This window comes from Micropterus salmoides, unplaced genomic scaffold (assembly GCF_014851395.1).
Source record: "Micropterus salmoides isolate LMB-PRFRI ecotype aquatic unplaced genomic scaffold, ASM1485139v1 Ms_hic_scaffold_6, whole genome shotgun sequence".
NCBI lineage: Eukaryota > Metazoa > Chordata > Actinopteri > Centrarchiformes > Centrarchidae > Micropterus > Micropterus salmoides.
In genome coordinates this window covers 10,345,321-10,366,515 of record NW_024044348.1, presented here as the reverse complement: position 1 = coordinate 10,366,515, position 21,195 = coordinate 10,345,321, and the positions used below count along the sequence as shown (strand labels likewise).

Sequence of the window (21,195 nt, the reverse complement as noted above, 5' to 3'; positions counted from 1 at the left end):
CTGATGATAAGATAAAAAGTATCTGTACCGGATACTCATTTCAACAAAGTAAAATGTGTCAATGTCTGTCTTGTTATAAACTATAAATATAGGAACCTTTTAAAAAAAAAAAAGTCAATTACTATTGTGATCAAAAACATCGCTCTGAAGCTCAATTCTGAGGCTGTTCTGTAAATAGTTTTCTAAGAAATATAGCAAGTTCTGATTTCAGACTTAAATAACTTACAGTAAATACCGCCCACTTATAGATTAAGCCCTGCCCATTCTGAGTAGATACAGAAAATTTAATTTGTTTAACAGATACAGAAAGAGATAGTGGTGTTCTTGCTCACCCCTGCTAATTATACACTGCAGATAAGTCATATATTCAAATTCTTGTGGTAAACAAGACTAGTGCCACTGGTGGAAAGGGTTCCTGACAATGGCTTTAAGGCCCTTTCAGAAAGGAGGTGACATCTGTTGCTATTTTGAACTTTGACTGCAGCGTGCACAGGTGCACCAACAAACTTACATGCCCCGCCACAAGTCATTGAAGATAATAGCACAGTGGTGCTGTTGTTGTGGTCTGTCTTCAAGGCCCTTTATAGTAAACTGAAACAAATTTGGAATTTAAATCCCTTAACTTGAAATGGAAAGTAGTATTCATTTGTTTAAGTTGCATTAACTTGAAACTATGAAGAATAACTCAAACTTGTTCATTTAACTAACATTGAGACAACTAGAACACTGTAGTTATATCCACTTTATGAACTTAAATTTATGAGTTGAAACAAAGGCAATCTTCAAGTTGAGTTAACTTGCATTTTCAAGGCAGCAGGTGAACTTGCATTTCCAAGTTACACTAACTTGCAATGTCTTATATTATAATATTTAGTTATATGAACTTAAAAATGTGAGTTGAAGGGGTGTAGAATTGTGTGTTTGTTTGACAAGAGAAAGCAAGTTTCCTTGAATGGCCAATGTAATATAGATAGTTGTTTAAACTCATAGTATTAAGTTCAAACAATAAATTATCATTAATTAAACAAATTGTATAACGTAACATCATGAGTTGAAACAAAGCTTTTCTTAAAGTTGAGTTTACTCACATTTTTAAGGCAGCAATTGAACTTAAGTTTTTAAGTTGAACCACCTAATTTTTACAGTGAAAGTTTTCAAATGCTTGATTTGGTAGTTTGACCTTATCATTGATTAATCACTGATTACAGGACTACTTTAATTCCACTGCAACCAGTTACAGAAAATGAAGCATTGAGACAAGAATGCGTGTGACATTTAGTCATTGTTAAGCAATTCAGGGTACACATCAATTACGTTAAAAACAAGTTTCAGAGATTACTAGAAAAAACAACTATTGGGGGTCTTTAAAACTCATAAAGTGAACGTTATAAAAGACACAAGGCATCTGGGAAGAAAATTTGAGAAAAATAATTAACAAATCAATTCATTGTATCATTATAGGTTAAGCTACCCAACAGTGTATAAAATAATCAAAATTATCTCCACTTTTACCAGCTGTATTTGAGGTACATTTTTCTTCTACTCCACAACAATTAATGGGGAAATATCGTACTTTTTAGCCCTACTTTACTAAATTTATCTGGAAGCTTTAATTACTAGTTACTTTTACAAAGATTCTTTGCACACACACAGAGAACATGAAGAGTTTATCAAATATAAATTATAAATTAATTATAAATTATACATTTTCTTATAACCCCGCGACCCTGTATGCAGGATAAGCGGTTGACGATGGATGGATGGACATTTTCTTATAAATTAAACTACCAAACAGTATATAAAAGTACAACTGAAATGATTTGTCAGTTTCATTTTTCTTGAAAAAACATTTCATGTTTCCAGCTTCACAAATGTGAGGATTTGCTACAGCAGTAAAATCCTGCTTTTATATTAATGTATAAGTAAAAATAATTAAACGATATTAGTATAGCAATCACATGGGCCATGTTTTCTGCATTGGGTACTTTTAATAATTTATGTACATTTGTCTGATTACATACTTTTACTTAAGTAACATTTTCAATACAGGCCTTAACTTGTAACAGAGTATTTGTACAGTATGGTATTATAACTTTTACCTTTGCCTCTGTAAACTTCCTCCACCACAGAAAGATTCAACTCTCCGGTTTTATCTGAAGGCATCTTTATTTTAATCCATTACAAAACTGCCACCTGTTGACTGAAGTTACCAGGCACACCGATAAAGCGACATGAACAGTGGTGTTTGTCGTACGAGTTGGGAGGAACCTCCCAATCTGCAGCACTGGTTGTTTCAGGATGAGATTCTCTGCTGCCACATAGTTAACCAGTGGGTGTGCGCCTTTGTTATTTCGCCGACTGGAAACACATCCATTCAGTTGACACGCCACTGATATCGTTGATCTGAGGTTAGAGTGTAAAGTCTTTTAGCTTTTAAAATGTCGGACGCTTTGTTGCAGTGGTGTGTGGACCAGTTCCAGCACAAGTTTGGGTTGGAGGCGTGTGAAGACATCGTCCAGTAAGAAAAGTTAACGTTAGTTAAATGTGACGGTTAAAGTGCTGACAGACACTCTCTGCCAACAAGCTAACGTTAACATCTGTCTTCGAGATGAAAAGGCTAGCTTGGTAGTGCTGTAACAGTTTTTGTGGAGAGGTTTTCCAGTGTGACTGCGTATGAAAATATCGTCAGTCAAAAATTATGTGTGTGAGTGTTAGATGTATGTTCCTTTGATACAGCTAGCTATAAATACGTTTGGTAACGTTATTTACTTACACAGCTGTCACAGTAGCAGGTAGACTGTTTGACAGGTGTATTAGCTATTTATTAGCTAAAGGCTAACCAGTGATTTCATTCCCTAACTTATTAGACTCTATTAAATACAAATCTCACCTTTCCATGTGACACATCCTCAGTGATGTCACTTTGTGACGTTTATGACACGTTGATGATCAGATTAGGGTTTGAAATGGACGTTTGTAATGAGTTTTAGGGCAGGGCAACATAAAAAGGTGTATGCCTTGTAATGTCCCTTCAATTATCTGTAACATTACTAACGACAAAAATACAAAGACACTAAGGATGCACAAGAGGTGCACACATTTGTTAATTTTCAGTTCATATTTTTCTTATTTTATGTAGACATTTTTGACATTGTTTCAACCACAGATGGTTATCAAGTATAGGTGAAAGTGTGAGCATACCTACATAGGCAGTATGTGATGAGAAGTCACACAGTAATTTCTAATTTCACAATAATTTGATAATTAATAGATGAATTTTGAGTACAATAAACCCAGTGTTGCTCCATTATGCTTAAACATTTCTACAAATCAAAAGCAAACATGCAAAAGAAACAACTATTTTATCAAAAATTAACATTAAATGTTAATTATGTCATCGTGCTGTCTAGATACATTCTATCTATCGAAAGAGCTGAAGAGATTGAGGAGTATGTGGGAGACCTCCTGCAGGGCACAGATGGGAGAAAAGGGCAGTTTATAGATGACCTTCTCTGCAGATGGAAGAAGACTCAGAAACAGTCTATAGATAACACAAGTGCGTTCCTTTACAAGGAATCCGTTTCATCAGCAGGTAGGCCAACAAATGTTTGATGTCTGCCATTGAATGTATTTTGATGTACATAAAATTCCTCCCGGCCATTAACAACCTTGCCATTATCCACTATGTAAGGTACTTGTGCACGACTAAAGATTGTAAATAAATAAAAATTGTAATGATTTAAATGTCTTATGAATGTGTTATCCACAATATTTGTTGAAGGTAATTTGTTCTCCTTTCCTAGATTCACAAGACATGAGCAAAGATACACAGAAGAAGTCGAAGCGCAAGGGCCGTAACAAACAGGAGGTGATGACTGTGAGCCAAACAGAACCTGAGCCAGAGGCAGTCAAAACCCCCATTGATCTGATGAGGGTGAGTACACGTCGGCCTAAACATTTGTTTTCTTATTGCCTACTTGCTTACTTACTTTATGAAGGTAATTCTCATGGTTTGAGTACAAAAATGTCACAACACAAGTTAATTTGATCCATTTCATTTTTATCTTTGTGCTGATTTGCTTGACTCATCTATTTCTTTGCTCTCTTCTTATTTCCTCTCTACATGTACTACTTTCTCAGGCCCAAGAAAACAGTAGCACTTCTTCAACAAAGAAGAAAAGTAAATTTGTCAATCTTTATAATAAAGAGGGACAGGACAAGCTGGCTGTCTTACTCCCGGGTCGACATGCCTGTGAGTGCCTTGCCCAAAAGCACAAGCTCATCAACAACTGCATCAGCTGTGGTCGCATTGTGTGTGAGCAAGAGGGCTCAGGACCCTGCCTCTTCTGTGGAAGCCTGGTAGATATGTTTTTTGAGTCTTTAGATTCCATTTTATTTCAGTCAGCTTGTCTGGTTGATAATCCTTGTTATCTAGTTTAGTATTCTTCACTCATAGTTTTTTTTTGATTCAGGTCTGCACAAAAGAAGAGCTAGAGATCCTGCAACGAGACTCAAACAAAAGCCAGAAACTGAGAAAGAAGCTTATGGGAGGTGAGAGTCCCAACTAATCAGAATAATTATTTACTCATTTGATTTAGCTAACACTTTTATCCAAAGTGACTTACAATATGGATATATATATCAGAGGTCGCACCCCTCTGGAGCAATTAGGGGTCAGTCTTTCCCACACATTGATTTATTTGTGGTGGCCTGCCACATTATCAACGCTGACCGCCACATATTGATTTTCGATTTTATTTATTTTTTACTTTACTATTTAAAATGGGTAAAATCGTATTTGAGTACAGAGCTGCTCGCAGCACATATATTCGCTCGGCACCACTACACTGCGGCACAAATCTGTCCAACACAACGCTGTCAATGTCAGAGACCCACCTTCAAAAAAGTTAATAGCAAGTAGCCTAGCTAATGAGGACCGCTATGTTAACGTCAACATCAACTGCACCCCCCCGCCACAGTTACGCTGTCATTCTGTGGGAAACTCTGGGGGTTAAGTGTCTTGCTCGAGGACACATTGGTGGATGTGTCACGATGGGAATCAAACCCGGGTCTCTCATACCAAAGGCATGTGTCCTACCCACTGCACCATCGCCAGCCCAATTAATTTATAATTAAATACTATAATAATTAAATACTAAAATGTATGAAACAGTGGGTTTATGCTATTCATTTGTTTTTGTTTTGGTGACAGATTGTGGAGAAAGAGATTATCTCCCACACCAAGAGGCCATGATGAAGGCTGGCTTGGAGAAGGCTGTCCAGCACAAAGAGAAACTGCTGGAATATGACAGAAACAGGTAGCATGAAACATGAAGAAAAGAGCCTCACAAGAAAGGATGGCGTACTGCTTGGTGTGCAGTGTCGACACAGGTTTTTCAATTACTGTGGAAGGTAATCATAAAACTTGGCGATAACACTGACCTGGTTATTTACTGCCCCTCCAGTGTAAGGAGAACTCAGGTTCTGGATGATGAGTCGGACTACTTTGCCACTGAATCCAATCAGTGGTTGTCACCCGGTGAGCGAGAAAAGCTGAGGAAAAAGGAAGAGGAGCTTAGACAACTTCGCCATGCCTCTCGCAAGGACAGGAAGATCACTTTGGACTTTGCTGGTAGACAAGTGATTGATGAGGGAAATAACCTCAATGAGTACTACAGCAAGTAAGATAATCTGACATATCTTAAATCAACACTAAAAGGACAGATTTCTGTTGTGTAGTCATGCTAAATGCTGTCCTTTTGAAATGTTTCCATTACTTTGCAGGTTGGATGAGACCCTCAAGACTATGAGCAGTGACTCTATGTCAAAATCACCAATGTATTCTAAGAGACAAGGTGGAAGGCAGAGCCTGGGAGAGCTGGTCAACCCCAACATAATGCAGTCTGCACCTGAGGTAAATATAGGCAAGGCATATATATAATATATATATGTATGTGTATATATGTGTATATAGTGGGCATAACAATGGTGTCACCTTGTGGTACAGTTTCAACACTGCATATAAAATGTTTCTACTTTAGACTAGTAATTTGCATTAAAAATGTAAATGGAACATTGTATTCATAGAGATTCAACTAATGATGATGATGACAATAAATGCACTTTCTAGTGGGTGGATGTTGGAGGTCGTGTAAACTACAATAAAAACAAGAGTCAGGGAAAGCGTTTGGCGGAAGACAAGGGAGGAGAAGAACGTCACAGGTTGCGGCTCCAAGACAAAGACCTGCAGGAGATGTCTGATGGGGGCTGGTGCCTCAGCATGCACCAACCATGGGCCTCACTACTGGTCAAAGGCATCAAGAGGTCAGGAGTAAACAAAATCCCTCTTATGGAGACTTGTTTTCCATCAGGACAGTGAAAGCAGACGTAACATTATAATGTTTGTGTGTGTGTGTGTGTGTGTGTGTGTAGGGTAGAGGGGCGAACTTGGTACACATCCCACCGGGGTCGTCTTTGGATTGCTGCTGCTGCCAAGGCGCCCACTCCTCAGGAGATTGCTGAGGTGGAAGCAATGTACCGCCACATCTACAAGAAAGGTACATAAACTATACACAGCAAATCAGGTAATAGGACCGTATCTATGACCGAATACTTGAAGTGATTTTATTCTACCTGTTTTACATAGAACACATCTTGGAAACCACTACCAAAAAGTCTGAAATGATGCCTGTAATTTCGCATGTTGGTGGATCTTTAATTGCTCTCGTTTTCTGTACAGAGCCCAGGTTTCCTAAAGACTACCCCACTGGCTGCCTGTTGGGCTGCGTCAACATGACTGATTGCCTGTCTCAGGAGCAGTTCCATCAACAGGTCAGTGAAACATTTTACATTGCTACTGACAAAAACCATCAAGGAAAGACAACAATAGTGTTTTATTTGAATCAAAATGTGTCATTATAACCCACAATAGGCATAAAGGGAAGTGATGGATGGAAAGACTTGAATAGTGTGAAATGATGCCATACAAAACCACTGTGATGCTTAGTAAAGTTATGTTTGCTGCCACGTGTGACTTGGAACGTTTTATTTTCTTGGGTGTCAGTGTTTGGTTGCTTTGACCAAGTATTGACGGGTTCTAAAATTTGTGGTTGATGGTTAATATGGTGGCTGCTTTTGTTGTTATTGTATTTTTGTGTTAACTGCTGGAACTCTTATAATTCCCATCCCAACAATGTTTTTTTAACAACTTTTCTTCTGTTTGTTGTTTTCTTCTGTGAGTTCATGGTTGCTTATAGAAGGTTAAAATCTAGAAACTTGTACTTGTCAGCGGGATGAGCACAATTTTTCCTCCACTTTTCTTTTTATTTCTTTTACTGGTAGATTCTGTATTTCACTGAGTTGTTGATGCATATTGTGCCATGTAAAATTGCTGCAATATCGTCTCTTACCAGAAGATGCCAGACTGCACCTTTTTACCAGAAACTCCCTGCCAGCTTCCAGTATTTCCCACTTGAGACAGTATGCCTCACAGGACTAACCACTGAAACACAAATCCAGTCCAAGCCCTCATTATACCAAGAAAATGGGGATCTATGCACATTATCTCCCAAGAAAATGGGGATCTACACACATTACATTGGCATTCACATATTGTGTTTATGCAGCAGACATAGCAAAGAGAGCTTGATAATCTTATATTCACATAAGTCTTGTATAGCAAAGGGCACCCTCTAATTATTAATAAAACAATAGAGTGCAGTGCTGATTTCCGTGCTTTTCGTTTGATGTCTTCCACGAATACTCAAAGTGAAATCCACCCTTAACTGGAGTGTGAAAAGGACTCCTGGTTGATTCTGAATTGGCACTATGGTCGGTGCTGCCTTTTTGGACCCATAAACTGTTTACTTGAGCCTTTACACCTGAGTTACCTTAATTAATTGCAGTTTTACCGAGTATAAACTACAATAGAAATACACCCCTCTCCCTATTAAGTCATCTTGTGTATACAGAGTCACTCCCCTGGTCGCTGTCAATGGAAAACATTTAAACTTTATTACATTGCCATCCTCGCCTTGTCTGTTTTGCCTCCAGCTTTGGAACACACTGCTCTCTCTGACGTCTACTGGTGTTATCCTTTTACAGTATTATGTTTGTTATTATTTAAGATAAAATGATTAGCTGATATAAATAAAATCAATTGCCAACTATGACGATAATCAATTAATCAGTTAAGTCATTATTTAAGCAAAAATTGCATACTTTGATTGCTTCCAGATTCTCAAATGTGAATATTTTTTTCCAAGCCTTCTTTGATAGTAAATTGAGCTTTTGGACTGAATCAAGAAATTTGAAGATGTCACTTTGGGTTCTGGCTGATGGGCGTTTTTCACAATTTTCTGACATTTTATACACCAAGCAGAAATTTTAATAATAGGGCTCTGATGCACGACAACCGTCTCTAAATATATACACACCTTCAAGGTGTCAGTTACTTATCGTTATTTTTTTATTGTATATAAACATTTACATGGCTTACATGGCATAGTCTACAGTGAAACTGGATATGTGGGGAAATGTGTAAAATGCTAAACTTTGCACAAACATGCCCTAACCCAGCAAAGCTACAAGCCCTCATTCATAAGCTCATATGCAGACTTTGATGACATACTGAAACGGTGTTCTGTTACGATAAAAAACAAAAGCCAAGGAAAAGGCAAGTATCCCATTTTAGGATGTACTTGTGTTTCCTGCATAAACAGTTGGTCTTATTTTTGAGGTGTTCTATGTTTGGATTTAAAGAAAAAATCTACTTTAAAAATGTGTGCTGCTACATGGTTTGTATTCTGACTGCTGGGACCTGTAAATCTAAGGGCTTTCCCCTTTTGTACTCTGTCCTCATTCTCTCCTCCACCACTCATTCCACCCAGGGCTGTAAAATCATGTTTGCAGGCAGTGTGACTGCCCTTTCATCCTGTGAAAGGTGTGTGTGTGTGTGTGTGTGTGTGTCCACTTGCACAGAGCAGCCATAAATAACACCCCCACCCCACACAAGGCCCCTCAGAAAAAAGAAAGAAAGGCAGATGTAGAAAATAGTGAAGCAACTACAGATCAACAACGGTACCAAAGACCTAATGATGGTGCTGAACAGTTAGTTAGTGCTTATTCCTGTCACTGTTTTGGAAAAAGCTGTTTAGCAAATAGCTGTTTAAGCATGCTTCTTTTCATGTAAGCGAAGCGTGCATGTTGTGCTTGTGCATAGTAGCGCACACATACAGCTGAGCTGCTGGGCTGAGCGAGTGGGTGAGGTATAGGATTTACTGTCCTGTGCTGGCAGTTGTGGGTGGTTAAAAGAGAGGGGTGGTGAAGGACACAGCCATTATTCTTCGGGCTCTTCTAAATCTGCCCATAGTGAAGTATGAAATATTTAGAGAATGTGGAACGTGGGTAGATCAGAAGAGCATGAAAGAAACACTATGAACGCAAAAAATGCAGTAAATATTTGACCACCACTGATCCAGTGTGATAGCAGTCATTGCCCAGTTGGGGCGCTTTTGTACAAAGCAGCACCAAAAACTGATACCCTGCTGACAGACAGTGCAGAGAGACCACCCTAGGCACAGCGGGATTTCCATCTGCTTGACTTGGACCAATTCTTTCCCTCATTATAAATTGACTGGTGTATTGATCCATTCCCCCCATAATCTCTCACTCCTCCCAGCTCCCCAGCCCCCCTTACTACTGATAATTGGCTGGCCATTATGATCTGTGCTATGTCTCCCCACTCCTTCCCCCAGTGCTGCTCACTCAGCAATGGGTGGAGGGGTGGGGGAGTAGGTATGTTACAGACTGAATTTGTGAGTGTTTTTGCTGGAAGAGGCAGAGTGAGATAATTTAAAATGATGAGCAGAAAGCTCCAGCCAAACTAAGCAGATTTATAGTTGGTGGATATGCTGAAGATGGTTTACTTCACACATACAAATGTCACTCAATTGTGCAATATTTTAAGAATTACTATATTTTGACTACATTTATCTTCACATGCCAAAGACCCATTCAGTCTGGTTCACAGCACAGGCGAAGGCAGCTCACACCCCATACCGAGCTCATATCACACCATTAATTACTCCTGCAGTGAAATAACTGATTGGATCAATCCACCTTTTTAAGTAAGGGTCTAAATTATTACTGTGTTCCAAAGACCATATCATCAGCTGTAGAGCTACATGTCTTAGGGAATACAAGTCAGAGAGGTCTAATCTTTTCAACAGGCATGCCAAGAGCAACACCAGTGACTGTATTGATTCATATGAAATGACAAGAAGGCAAAGTGGGCTTTGTGTGTGTTTGTGTGTGTGTTTTATCTAATCGAAGGATCTTATGACTTTTTTTAGGACAAAATGTTGACATAGTAATTAAGTCTGGAAGTTTCAGCATTTACAAAGGTTGTTGAACAGTAATATAATCTGTGGTACTTTAATAATAATAATAATACAAGCATATTTTATTAAAATTAGATCTGTTGAAGCCTGACATATAGCACATCCCTTGGCACTTGTGTATATCAGATACACATGTCAAGATGGTTTATTGCAGTGGTCCCCTGTGGCCACATTTCTTTGATCATTAAGCCACCATCCATGCATAGGCTATATTTATTTCACAAAATGAAAATAAATGTAAGAAATGTGCATAAGGCTCTCACATTAGACATTTTGACATGCCACAGTAGGAGAAACACAGGTGTTAATTATTAAATTAATAATAACTAAGTCGGTTTTATGGTCCTACAGCCTGTTGCACCAGCTGTGTCTAAGTTCAAACATACTAGTTATAACTAAGTTTTTAAAATAATAAAAAAATAAAATAGCGTTTGCACCACGGAGATTAAGATACAACCTAAGTGCTATGATTTACCCTACCTGTCCCTACCCTGGGACATGTTTAACTATTAGCTGAGTAACATTTAATAGTTACACATGCCCCAGGGTAGGTGTAAATCATAAAATGTCAGTGTTATATGGTAAAACAGCTGTTTTTCTACCCCAGTATCATTTTTCATTAATTGCATGCAGGTTTTCATCAGAGTAATCAAATAGAGACCTAGTTTATTGAAATGATATTTCAGTATTGATCTAGCTTACTACGATGTGCTACGATGCCAAATGGCTCATTTTAGACAGACACACAACAACGTTATGCTTTGTGAATTGGAAATGGCTTCATCCTGCTTCGTCATGTGAAGCAGGATGAACACGTGTAGCAAAAGCATCCCATGTTTTCTTTGCCTTACACTGAAAAATCTATTTGCCAGTGATTGTCTTACTACATATTACTCTGGTGATTAAATAAATCCATGTCAGAAACATTTTAAGTTTTAATTCAAGTACTTGAGTCTGTTATTGCAGTGGTGTGGATTTTAAAATATGCCACTATTATCATTATACAAATGGCCATTATGCGTCTTTTTCAGGATAATTGAATAAAATATTGAATTCTTAATGAGTTATTTAGATTAATTCATCATTTTATCAATCGAAAGAGTAAATGTTAGGTTAATAGATTTGAAAAATAATTGTTAAGTGCAGCATACAGTGCACCTACACTGCATACAGTGTATGTAGGTAGCAGCATCATCTGCATACATTTTAGTGTTTAGCATCGCTTCTGTGTTTTATTTAAACTGTAGCAATTGAAAATAATTACAAAAATTAATACAAAATAGATGATGATTGTTAAAGAATCACCCAGTCATCGCGAAAGCTTTACATAGACCTTAGTCACAGCCCCGATAACGCAATCGTTGTCTAGTCTCTATTGGACATGATGTTTAAAATAACAGGTCTGCTGACTCAGTTAAATGTTTCTTTCACAATCCAAATGGCACTGATTGGAGAGCTGTTTTCATTGAAATCATTAGCAAGTGTTGCTCTGTATGTGCTGTTTCTATTTTCTCAGTCTCTGTGTCATTGCATCAGTGCTCATAGGCTTATATTGTACTTTTATGTTTTTAATGTCGAGTTAATGAATGAAATATATTCAACCCCACTATAGTATAATATACTGGATATGGACAACAGCTCAGTAGATGTATGCACACCAGCACATGTCAGATAACTGAAACCACTGGCTTATACCACATCACATAGCTGTAAGACTAGCCACTTATCTGTTAAAAGAAGTGCTGGTTTCTATGGAATTCCATTTGTGCAAGCTCTCTCTCTGACCTCTAGAGTGGAGCGCCCGTGCTTGTTAGGCCGGCTGGTAGCTCGGACTGATGCCTGCGTTTCCTTGTGTGGTAATGTGATATTTATATGCTGAAAGCCTTCCTGCCAGCATGACACACACACACACACACACACACACACACACACACACACACACACACACACACACACACACACACACACACACACATATACACAGGATATATTGGATGCATTCCAAAGGAAGGTAAGCCAGGCAGTGCTATTTTTTCTTCCTCCCTCTTTCTCTGTAACATGCACAAATACTTAGCAGTGGCTGGTTTCCTCTCTTCCTGCTCCCCTCCCCCCATCATTCCGTCTTACTATTTTTCCTGTTTCTCTCCAACAGTATGTTTTACAGGTCAGGCCTGTTAAGTTGTATGTGGCAGTGAAGAATTCAGATTATGCTCGGTGAACAGACGTGCACTCTTACATGCAACTATGCATCTTTCTCTCTCTATCTCTGTCTACACAACTTGAGCCACACACTAACACACTCACATTCCTCCCCTTCCTCCCTTTTCCTTGCCGGGCAGTTTGCCATGGCAGAGAGGTCAGACATCATGTGATTCTGCAGTGGTGTGTAGAATGCATTCAGCCCAGGGTCCCGAGGCACTGGATGACAACCAACCAAACCTCAGTCACAGGTTTTCAGCAGCATGAAAAATACATAAAACCATCTGCCAGACTTGAAATGGCCTGCTACGCTGTTTAGAATTTCACTGCTTTCCTCAGACCACTTCATTGAATGTCACACAGTTTCTGCTGTTGGGCGAGATGACAGTTAAGCACCCTTTATTATCTCTACTTCTCCGCTATTTTGTTCTGCTCATTTAATAGGACTTGTTCCTCTCGCTGTAGACTGATCAGAGGAACTTGGAACAATGATAAAGGCAAAACAAGACAGCTTCTTTTGATGGTTTGAAAGACAGCAGCATTGATAATAATGAGTCAGAATCAAAGAGAGGTAACTGAATACCAAGCTGTGTGATGTGTTAGACTGAATGTTAAACAGGTTCATATTCCCTTTTTCTCTTTAAAAATTATGTGATGCATTTTTTTTAAAAAACATACCTCTTAAAATTCTAATTTATTGACCTTTTTTTGGTCCCTTTTTTGAACTAGAAAAAATTTTTGTTAATGTAGTAGTAATTATGTAGTCATTACTCCAGTACAGTCCTTTAGAACATAAACAGGAAAGCTTGCAAGGTAATCACAATATTACAGTGTTGACTAATATTATTGACTGTAACCGAATAAATAAACCGAGTTAATCAATTCTTGTTTTGTAATTGAGAATGACAAAAAGTAAAAATTTACACCAAATAAAATAAATAGTTCTGTTTTCTCCCTTGGAAAATGAATTGTTTTTTAGTCATGGAGACTAATTCTACATTCTTAATTCTTTAGCAGGTGAAATAGATTAAATACATATTGAACGATAATGTATTAAAGATTTATGGTACCAGTCACCAAATATGACCTGTTATATGGCAAAATGGGAGTACAATTACTGACTTACTGGTTATAATGTATTTTGCACTACTACTTGCAGCCTGAAAAGATATCAAGTATTTATTTTATTCTACCACAATACATACCACATATAAAAGAACTAGACTTATTCACAAGAGAAAGAAACATACCTCCACCACCGGCCTTTATCGTTTGTTAACCTGTTTCAGAGATTTTGTTAATTAGAATTAATTTTTTATTTATAATGTTTTTATTTAATTTACTTCTTTTACATCTTATTTGGAGGAATGTGTCATATCAGTATTCTTGAGCTGTGCGTTCTGTGTGCGATACTGCATGTTAACTCTAGTTTGATAGTACATGTGTGCTGCTATGTCAACTGTGTTCTTTCGAATGCCCAAGACAAATTTCTCCTAAGGGCGACAATAAAGGCTAATCTAATCTAATCTAATTCACACATTCCAAGCTTGGTGTATAGTGAGCTTCCTGCTTGCATGTCACGCAAGCCTTAATAGTTGTTCCTTGTGATTGCTAGCTAATTTCTATGGTGGATATAGCATATATGAAAGAAATTAACGAGACCTTCCAAATAATAATAAATATATTGAGAGAGTGAAGTGCAGAGAATCAAAGGAATTAAATCAAGTCAGTGGAGTGGAACCCTTTCTGCCCAAACTTTAAAAGTCTGTGATTTTGTGGTTAAAGTATGTTTAGCTGTTGGGTATGTTTTCAATTCTGTCAGTATGTCTCTGCATATAGCTTTTTCATCCCAGCACAAGGAACTGGAACAGCCTTTTTGTTTTAAGTTTATGGAACAGTCATAGGGTTCTCAGGTTCTGCTCTCTTTGAAATAATGGCCCTGGCTGTTTTAAACAAGAAAACGAGACCTCTGTAGATTTTAATGTTGTGATCTATTTAGTGCCTTGCCACAGGCAAACTCCAACCCCCCACCATGCGCTTTAATGAAGCATAGAATCAATATGTTTGACATTTATCTCCCATCTCAACATCTGGTGTTTGTTTCTGATGCCCCAAAATGGCTCCTAATGAGGCGAGTGTCTGTGCCAGTTTTCTGTTTTGGGATGAAGAAATGAATGAAGGTTGTGTGTCGTAGTCAGTAAGTACTTTGCACTAAGTCAGTGGGTGACTGTGTTTCCCTGCTATGATGTTGACAGGAATTGAGAGACCTCTCAATATAATCATTATTCTTTATGCCTCTTCCCATCCAAATATGAGGATAGAAATTAATTCACTCGTTATGTCTATCTAATTTTGAGTGTTTATGCCAACATTCCCCAGGCATGCCTATGCAATTGCTTTATGTCACACATGCTTATGTGTGTTCATTTGAGAAGAGATCTTTATCCAGCCAAGCCCCGACCCAGCCGCAGTAAAACCACAAGTATCTCTCCTAGAGAGGGAGAGGCAGAGAGCGAGAGACACTCTGCCACTGCAGGGTCAAAGATTACAAACTCAATTGTAGTCTGCTGGATGACATGTCTGCTCAGCAACTTCCTGCTAGCGACATCAGAGGGGAGGAAAGTATGGAGAGAGAGGGGGTGGCAAGGGCGGCCGGTCATGCTTCCAGTGCCATTAATCTTTCCCTGTTTGTGTGCAGCAAACAAAAAAAGAAGCTTCCATTTGCCCATCAAGCCAGTGAGTCTGATATACCAGGATATACAGTGAGGGGAAAAAACTACATGATCCCCTGCTGATTTTGTCCGTTTGCCCACTAACAAAGAAATGATCAGTCTATAATTTTAATGGTAGGTTTATTTGAACAGTGAGAGACAATATAACAACAAAAATAATCTGAAAAACGCACTTGACTTGCATTTTAATCTTTTATACAGGCAATGAGCTGAGATTCGGAGCACACTCTTAAAGGGAGTGCTCCTAATCATGTTTGTCACCTCTATAAAAGACACATCAGATTCCAAACTCTCCACCATAGCCAAGACCAAAAAGCTTTCCAAGGATGTCAGGGACAAGATTGACAATCGTCAAGCAGCTTGGTGAGAAGGTGACAACAGTTGGTGCGATTATTCACAAATGGAAGAAACACAAAAGAACTCTGTCTCCCTCGGTCTGGGGCTCCATGCAAGATCTCACCTTGTGGAGTTGCAATGATCTTGAGAACGGTGAGGAATCAGTCCAGAACTACACAGGAGGATCTTGTCAGTGATCTCAAGGCAGCTGGGGCCATAGTCACCAAGAAAACAATTGGTAACACACTACGCTGTGAAGGACTGACATCCTGCAGTGGCCGCAAGGTCCCCCTGCTCAAGAAAGCACATGTACAGGCCCGTCTGAAGTTTGCCAATGAACATCTGAATGATTCAGAGGAGAACTGTGTGAAAGTGTTGTGGTCAGGTGAGACCAAAATCGAGCTCTTTGGCATCAACTCAACTCAACTCGCTGTGTTTGGAGAAAGAGGAATGCTGCCTATGACCCCAAGAACACCATCCCCACCGTCAAACATGGAGGTGGAAACATTATGCTTTGGGGGTGTTTTTTCTGCTAAGGGGACAGGACAACTTCACCGCATCAAAGGGACGATGTATGGAGCCGTCAAATCACCGTCAAAAAGAAAAAGGTTTTCTGATTCCAGCTTCTTAAAGGTCAATGTGTTCAGATTTCTTTACTCATCTATGACAATAAATGGAATATATTTGAGTTGTAGGCAAAAAAAGGCATTTGTGGACTTCATCTTGGGCTTTGCGAAACACTGATCACCATTTTCACCATTTTCTGGCATTTAATGGCTAAGCAATTGATCAATTAATCAAGACGGTGAAAATAATTGTTAGAAAAAAAGAAACAAAAAGTAGGCATTCATGAGACTGGCAACACCAGTTACCATTGATATATTCTCTAAACAGATGAATGGAGAAACTTAAGAGCTGCTTTGCCAAGATACCAGCTAGGAGCTGCCAGCTGTTGTCATGGGCATTAAGTGTTTTTGAAGATTGCCATTGCCTTTAAAAGTGGTCTGACTTGGTAATCAATGGTACATACATGCAGAGAGTACCGACAAGTTTTGCCTGGTTGTAATTGTAATTCAAAGTGCCAGCTAATGTGTGTATTATACCACTATTCAACCTGTTTGTGAAGAAAATTGCATTGCTAATGACTCAATGTTGTAACAGATGTGTTCATAAAATGTATCTTGGGTTCAGGATCTTTGTCCAATAAAACTATGACATGGAGTTAGTGCTTGTGAACCAGTCATACACGGTATATTTTTTTGTTACAGTGGTATGTTGTTGTTTGTCTTTAGTGCATGAGCTCTATTAGTCTGACTCGGTAAATGTCTCAATTCCACAACACAGGGGATTGTGCTTTGGTATGAGCTGCTGTCGATTTAAGTGGCAGGAGGAATGTGATCACTATTTTCAGTGAGGCTTCGTGATATGTGCTGAGGGAAACAGGGAATTCACACTCTGCCCCATATACACCAGGTACCTGTTTGTGATCAAGCAGAATTAACATCAAAGAGGATATGCTTTTCCTTTGTGTAGTCATGTCTTGCTGAAATGTCTTTCAACTTTAGATCTGAAGGGTGGCGAGGTGAAACTTCAGAAAGTGTCCGACCATTTGGTCTGAGTATCCACAGAGACACTATCTTCCCTTAGAATTGATTATTTAAAGAATAAAATAAATATAAATTTACTTTTTAGTCACATCACACCAGTACTCTCAGTCTTAATCAAGTGCTTATAACCACATCATCAGTCACATTACAGAAATAAAAATTATGTAGCATTGTTCCACTTGGCTCCATTTAGTAGACAAAATCACTAGCTGATTTAAATTCTCTTCTAATTTTTACAGATAAATTAACAGCTAGAAATACATTTTATTAGGAAATAAAACTTAAATTTATAGCCCGGGCTTTTATTTGCTTAAATCAATGCCTATATTTGGGACAAGCGTCTATATAGGACAGGCCTTTAATTCCTTTACTATGCCGGTAAATCTGAATGAATAATACTTAATTGTTTCTACAAAATTAATTAAACTATTAAATGGTGGAGAATCTAACCAATCTAATTATGTTACCTTGTCCATACTGATAAAGGTTTAAACATTTATAATGGTATGCACAATCTAAGCAGCTTCTATCTCTAGCAGGTGACCTGGTTGGCTTTAAGAGGTTTTATACATCCAAAGAACTTCTATAAAAACCAGACCAGGCTTCTAATTGAGACCTGCGTTTATTTGTCAAAATGTGTAGATGTATATTTTAACCTACATTATAAATATTTATCTAAATGCAACATGTAAATTTAATACAATATTCTATTGAGTCATTAACTATATTGACATCATAAAAATGGATATTCACAATTGATTGAATTTTCAGTCTTACTCCCTTCACTGTCAGTTCTAACTATTTCTCTCCTTCTCCCTTTGCCATATTTAGTGAAATTGCTTGAAGCACATAGTGCACAAGATTTTTTGCCATGCTCCACTGGGCAAATATGCAATTAAATGCTTTTGCAGGCTCAGTGTGTGAAGCTGAGTATTGATTTATATGCAACTTCATTTTCTTTCCTCTCAAATATCTGGTGGTCTGTGTAGAATAAGATTCAGCATAATTACTTGAGTAATGCTGGCAGTCCAAATATCTTTACTGTACTGGGGTTTAAAAAAAAACATAGGAATGTTATTGCCAATGAACTGTATCCTTGGTCATGCCATAGAATATCAAATGGTTTTTCCATTTAAACTAACAGCTTTTTCTGTGTTATTTTGTCAGTCACTTTTAGTCCAAATGTTACTGTAATAATATTGGATTTGAATCATCTGAAGATCTGAGTCATCCTCTCCTCTGACCTCAAGTTGAAATAGACCGTGTAAGAAGCTATTCAGCTCTAAAATTTGTATAATACAATAAGACAAATATCTCTCTTGCAGATTTAATAGTTTAAGCTGAAATTGTTGATACAAGAATTTTACTGGTCTAGAGAAAGAATGCCTGTTGATATGTATGTATAGCCGATAGCCAAAGTATAACCAGTATTGGTGCCCATGTCTAGCTGTGACTTTACCTGGCAAAATCGCCTAAGATATAGCCTGTATTAATGCAAGGGAAATTCAAGTATCCATGCATCCTTGCAAGTATAAATTGATAATGACTTATTCAACACCTTCTTTTGAACAGTTCACTGTGTTCTTCCTTAGAGCTTATCAGTAGGATCACCTTATCTATTGTAAGCTGTGGTACTAACCCATGGGCTTAGAGAAGCCTAAAACTTGCCTTTGATAAGAATCAAGGGACAGCCTTCCTTCTGTGCTCCTTTCTTAAACCATGCTCATTGCCAGCCTTGAGAGAAGGAGGGAAGAGACAGTTTATTTCCCACAGAGGCTGAGTGAACACAGATGGGAGGGCTGTTCCCCAGTGTCGGAATATCAAAGCAAATATTCACCTTAAGAGACAGACATGTTCATAAACTCACCGGTCCTTCTCAATTTCCACATTATGAAATCAAATGCCCACTGTGAAGTTGTTTGTTACCATACTTAAAATACAATCCTTTTTGCTGACAGCACCTGTGTTAAGGAGAGCTGGATTTGTGGCACCGATAAAAGTAGATTGTGGTGGAAAATAAGAAGTTTTAATGCCTTAGATTCCCTGGAATTTTTCTTTGAAGTCAAGGTTTGAAAGCAGACATGGTAATTGTCTCCAGGGGTCCTTGGTGTGTGTGTGTGTGTGTGTGTGTGTGTAAAGAAAACTACTTTGACTTTGTGTTGTTCTGTAAATGCAGTGCATTAGTTTGATACTTAGATTCAAATATAATAACATTTTTTTTTGCATTTGGCACTATCACAGTGTTGTAAAAATTGCTGTTTTTTGAAAATGCTATTTTCCGCAGGACATTAGAATCCTGTATAGTTTTTCAATTTTGTATGAGTCCTGCACTCGTTAAACAGAAGCTTAACTGTGAGTCCGAGAGAGAACCATTTTCCTTGGAAAGTTCTAGCAGTAAGCTTGTTGAGTCTAAAAAGCTTTGACTGTTGTGAGGCAGTCCTGTTTTCTTCTTGCCCGAGGGCCACTGCAGGAGGTGAAGTCATAAACATGGCTGGGAAAGTGGAACTGGGCTAAGTCTGTGTGAATCTCCCTGCAAAAACACATGACTTCACTACACCTGTCAGCACTATTGCAAGCTAAACGGCTAATGTGTGGCTTGCTCTTTACCAACTTTTTTTTTCAGCACTCAATTGTTAAGCTTATGAGGCAGGAGAGTAGAATATAATTTAATACTTTTTGCTCTGCAGTCTTGTGACAGTTTGAAGTCTTTTACATCAAGACATTAAGAAAGCCTCAATTGCTGGCATACAGAGTTGGTTCTTGGACTAAACACCACAGTAGAAATACACCAAGGCATCATAGTTAATATCAGTGAATCCTGCCAAGATTCCTCACTTACTAGTTTAATGTAACTGTCACATTGCATTGATGGTTTGATTAAAAAAGACAAAGGTAAACATTGCAATGTATTCAAAGTACAAACCTGCATGTTGTGACTTGGGGTTTTACCTTTTATCAGTGCAAAATGTGCTAAATGACCTTTTAGTTGTACTGAAACAGGGAGCATTTTTAAGGCGAAAGAAATGCAGTTGAGTAGACTGACACGGTGGCAGTAATTGGAAAATCGTGGCCCCAGTGCTGAGCTTCTAATAATGAGACATGTCTCGTTGTGTAGAGGATATTAATAATGTAAAAATTCAGGAGCCAGTGTTGGACACTCCTAGATAATTAATGTTCACTCTCCAACTTGACACCAGTTGATTCTGTAGGTGAAGGAGTATGTTAAATTTTTAATCATCACTGTGCAACTCAGTGTGCCTGAGCTCCAATGAAAGGAGAAAACTATGTTGCAGTAACTGCCTGTTCAGATGGAAAAGTCCATACTAGCTGAGACTACATATGTTTGCACTTTTTGCTTCCAGTTTTAAAAGGGTTGTTAAATGGTGTCTGAGAATTTGTTGGGCATGTGATGGTCCCTGTAGCTAACGATAAAAACCTTTGTCTATATACAGACATTAATTGCAGGTAGTTTTTTTTAGATTGAAATAGATAAAAGGGTGCTCATTACATCATTAGTATAAAAGCTAAGGATGTGTTTTAGTCCTCTTATATTTTCATTACAGATTATTCTGACGGCTATCTTCACACTTAATTGAAGAAGTGACATCTCAAAGTTTAGTTTAAGATTAATTGACATCAGAATAGTTGCTGATAGATTTTCTGACAATTGTCTTATCGACTTGTTGATTAATTGACTACTCGTTTCTGCTCTAGTTTGGATTAAACAATTGATTCATCCGCTTCAGTTAGTTATTATGCTCTGTAATACACCCATTTCAGGCATGGGCTGAGCAATTCTTGTTATTATTGAATTGAAATGCTCATCATTTGTTTGGACTTAAATGACCTGCCTGCATTTCAGTGGTCCATTATATAAAGATTATAAGGTTTCTATTAATGCAAAAAGGCCAGTCAATAAAA

The 21,195-nt window shown here is 38.1% G+C and overlaps 1 protein-coding gene across 4 annotated transcripts in view; it reads left to right on the top strand.

Annotated features, from left to right (window-relative positions):
* Positions 1-2,314: 2,314 nt before the first annotated feature.
* Positions 2,315-21,195, top strand: part of trip4 (thyroid hormone receptor interactor 4) — a 76,352-nt gene continuing 57,471 nt past the window's right edge. The window contains exons 1-12 of one of the 4 annotated variants that reach the window (XM_038701798.1): positions 2,439-2,518; positions 3,411-3,592; positions 3,804-3,934; positions 4,141-4,359; positions 4,473-4,551; positions 5,213-5,318; positions 5,466-5,681; positions 5,785-5,914; positions 6,131-6,324; positions 6,433-6,557; positions 6,740-6,831; positions 7,416-7,719. In XM_038701798.1, the coding sequence (XP_038557726.1) occupies positions 2,439-2,518; positions 3,411-3,592; positions 3,804-3,934; positions 4,141-4,359; positions 4,473-4,551; positions 5,213-5,318; positions 5,466-5,681; positions 5,785-5,914; positions 6,131-6,324; positions 6,433-6,557; positions 6,740-6,831; positions 7,416-7,475 (1,614 nt within the window). In that variant the 3' untranslated portion in view covers positions 7,476-7,719. Of the gene's footprint in view, positions 2,409-2,438; positions 2,519-3,410; positions 3,593-3,803; positions 3,935-4,140; positions 4,360-4,472; positions 4,552-5,212; positions 5,319-5,465; positions 5,682-5,784; positions 5,915-6,130; positions 6,325-6,432; positions 6,558-6,739; positions 6,832-7,412; positions 7,720-21,195 lie in introns of those variants that run through there. The other 3 variants (XM_038701797.1, XM_038701799.1, XM_038701796.1) reach the window with 3 other exon arrangements.